Source organism: Eimeria tenella, genomic scaffold (genome assembly GCF_000499545.2).
Source record: "Eimeria tenella Houghton genomic scaffold, Eth_scaff549, whole genome shotgun sequence".
Lineage (NCBI taxonomy): Eukaryota > Apicomplexa > Conoidasida > Eucoccidiorida > Eimeriidae > Eimeria > Eimeria tenella.
The window spans coordinates 2,820-6,443 of record NW_013545681.1 but is presented as its reverse complement, the minus strand read 5'-3'; the positions used below and the strand labels follow the sequence as shown (position 1 = coordinate 6,443).

Below are 3,624 nucleotides of genomic sequence, written 5' to 3'. Positions count from 1 at the left end.
CTCAATCGCCCTCATAGCCTATACTCCCTCCCCGCGACGACTGCTTCTAGCAGCGAACGCTCGATGCGAGTCAGGTCTCACCATTGTGTCTCACGCCGACCCAGTGCACACGGCCACATTTCTGGGTACTCGACGCCTACCTCCTGCAGCCCCGGTATTCAAATTCGCAACGGTCCATCCCGTGCACAACATTCTCTACTCACTCTTACACACACCACTGCATTGGATCTGCTTCAAACCTACACAGTTAACACGTTGTTTCCGGGACACACACATACGCATCCAATGTGGCAGCATCAGTCTTCTGCGTGAGGAGGCGGGGAATGCAGACGCATTCTAAAGAGAGGCACAAACGTATATGCAGTCGAGGTGCTCAGACGCGCATTGCCTGTGCCACGCCTTGCCGCTGCGCCTCCCCTGTCTCTCCCGCATATCGCGTCTACAGAGCTATTCCCAGTCACCACAAGTCCCAACCCCTCCCTCCTATTGCCCCAACTCAGAACTGGAGGCCCTCCAGTAACAACCACGTACTTTCTGCGATATGCCCATCCAACGCCTCGCACCAACATGCCCGTCTCCAAATCTTCTCCACTCCATTCGATGGAACGACGGGCTCCAGAAGATTCAAAGCCGTTGCACCGACAGGCGGACTCCATCACACAAATCCGCACGCACTCCCTTTCCAGCAATCATTCGCTCGGACCACAGCTAGAAATGCCTGAACGCACTGGCAAACCTGCAAACAATCCAGCTCACTCAATCGCCCTCATAGCCTATACACCCTCCCCGCGACGACTGCTTCTAGCAGCGAACGCTCGATGCGAGTCAGGTCTCACCATTGTGTCTCACGCCGACCCAGTGCACACGGCCACGTTTCTTGGTACTCGACGCCTACTTCCTGCAGCCCCGGTATTCAAATTCGCAACGGTCCATCCCGTGCACAACATTCTCTACTCACTCTTACACACACCACTGCATTGGATCTGCTTCAAACCTACACAGTTAACACGTTGTTTCCGGGACACACACAAACGCATCCAATGTGGCAGCATCAGTCTTTTGCGTGAGGAGGCGGGGAATGCAGACGCATTCTAAAGAGAGGCACAAACGTATATGCAGTCGAGGTGCTCAGACGCGCATTGCCTGTGCCACGCCTTGCCGCTGCGCCTCCCCTGTCTCTCCCGCATATCGCGTCTACAGAGCTATTCCCAGTCACCACAAGTCCCAACCCATCCCTCCTATTGCCCCAACTCAGAACTGGAGGCCTTCCAGTAACAACCACGTACTTTCTGCGATATGCCCATCCAACGCCTCGCACCAACATGCCCGTCTCCAAATCTTCTCCACTCCATTCGATGGAACGACGGGCTCCAGCAGATTCAAAGCCGTTGCACCGACAGGCGGACTCCATCACACAAATCCGCACGCACTTTCTTTCCCAGCAATCATTCGCTCGGACCACAGCTAGAAATGCCTGAACGCACTGGCAAACCTGCAAACAATCCAGCTCACTCAATCGTCATCATACCCTATACAGACTTCTCCCGACGCCTACTTCTACCAGCAAATGTTCGACGCGACTAAGGACTCATCAGTGTGTCTCACGCCGACCCACTGCACTCTGCCACGTTTCTTAATTCTCTGCACCTACTTCCTGCAAACCGGTTGTCCGAATTCACCGCGTCCCCCGCGTGCAGAGCATTCTCTACTCACCCTTACACACACCACTGCATTGGATCTGCTTCAAACCTACACAGTTAACACCTGTCCCACCCTGTATCCAACACGCATCCAATGTGCCGCTATTAGCCTTTTGCGTGAAGAGGCGGGGAATGCAGACGCATTCGAAGGAGAGGCACAAACGTATATGCAGTCGAGGTGCTCAGACGCGCAATGCCTGTGCCACGCCTTGCCGCTGCGCCTCCCCTGTCTCTCCCGCATATCGCGTCTACAGAGCTATTCCCAGTCACCACAAGTCCCAACCCCTCCCTCCTATTGCCCCAACTCAGAACTGGAGGCCCTCCAGTAACAACCACGTACTTTCTGCGATATGCCCATCCAACGCCTCGCACCAACATGCCCGTCTCCAAATCTTCTCCACTCCATTCGATGGAACGACGGGCTCCAGAAGATTCAAAGCCGTTGCACCGACAGGCGGACTCCATCACACAAATCCGCACGCACTCCCTTTCCAGCAATCATTCGCTCGGACCACAGCTAGAAATGCCTGAACGCACTGGCAAACCTGCAAACAATCCAGCTCACTCAATCGCCCTCATAGCCTATACACCCTCCCCGCGACGACTGCTTCTAGCAGCGAACGCTCGATGCGAGTCAGGTCTCACCATTGTGTCTCACGCCGACCCAGTGCACACGGCCACGTTTCTTGGTACTCGACGCCTACTTCCTGCAGCCCCGGTATTCAAATTCGCAACGGTCCATCCCGTGCACAACATTCTCTACTCACTCTTACACACACCACTGCATTGGATCTGCTTCAAACCTACACAGTTAACACGTTGTTTCCGGGACACACATATACGCATCCAATGTGGCAGCATCAGTCTTTTGCGTGAGGAGGCGGGGAATGCAGACGCATTCTAAAGAGAGGCACAAACGTATATGCAGTCGAGGTGCTCAGACGCGCATTGCCTGTGCCACGCCTTGCCGCTGCGCCTCCCCTGTCTCTCCCGCATATCGCGTCTACAGAGCTATTCCCAGTCACCACAAGTCCCAACCCCTCCCTCCTATTGCCCCAACTCAGAACTGGAGGCCCTCCAGTAACAACCACGTACTTTCTGCGATATGCCCATCCAACGCCTCGCACCAACATGCCCGTCTCCAAATCTTCTCCACTCCATTCGATGGAACGACGGGCTCCAGCAGATTCAAAGCCGTTGCACCGACAGGCGGACTCCATCACACAAATCCGCACGCACTTTCTTTCCCAGCAATCATTCGCTCGGACCACAGCTAGAAATGCCTGAACGCACTGGCAAACCTGCAAACAATCCAGCTCACTCAATCGCCCTCATAGCCTATTCACCCTCCCCGCGACGACTGCTTCTAGCAGCGAACGCTCGATGCGAGTCAGGTCTCACCATTGTGTCTCACGCCGACCCAGTGCACACGGCCACGTTTCTTGGTACTCGACGCCTACCTCCTGCAGCCCCGGTATTCAAATTCGCAACGGTCCATCCCGTGCACAACATTCTCTACTCACTGTTCCCAACACCACTGCATTGGATCTGCTTCAAACCTACACAGTTAACACGTTGTTTCCGGGACACACACATACGCATCCAATGTGGCAGCATCAGTCTTTTGCGTGAAGAGGCGGGGAATGCAGACGCATTCTAAAGAGAGGCACAAACGTATATGCAGTCGAGGTGCTCAGACGCGCATTGCCTGTGCCACGCCTTGCCGCTGCGCCTCCCCTGTCTCTCCCGCATATCGCGTCTACAGAGCTATTCCCAGTCACCACAAGTCCCAACCCCTCCCTCCTATTGCCCCAACTCAGAACTGGAGGCCCTCCAGTAACAACCACGTACTTTCTGCGATATGTCCATCCAACGCCTCGCACCAACATGCCCGTCTCCAAATCTTCTCCACTCCATTCGATGG

The 3,624-nt window shown here is 54.9% G+C and overlaps 1 protein-coding gene across 1 annotated transcript; it reads right to left on the bottom strand.

Annotated features, from left to right (window-relative positions):
- Positions 1–296: 296 nt before the first annotated feature.
- ETH_00033510 (uncharacterized protein) lies at positions 297–656 on the bottom strand (the record flags this gene model as incomplete). Its single annotated transcript, XM_013380363.1, has 1 exon — positions 297–656. One exon carries the CDS (start codon positions 654–656, stop codon positions 297–299), a length of 360 nt encoding a protein of 119 aa, XP_013235817.1.
- Between the last annotated feature and the right edge of the window lie 2,968 nt (positions 657–3,624).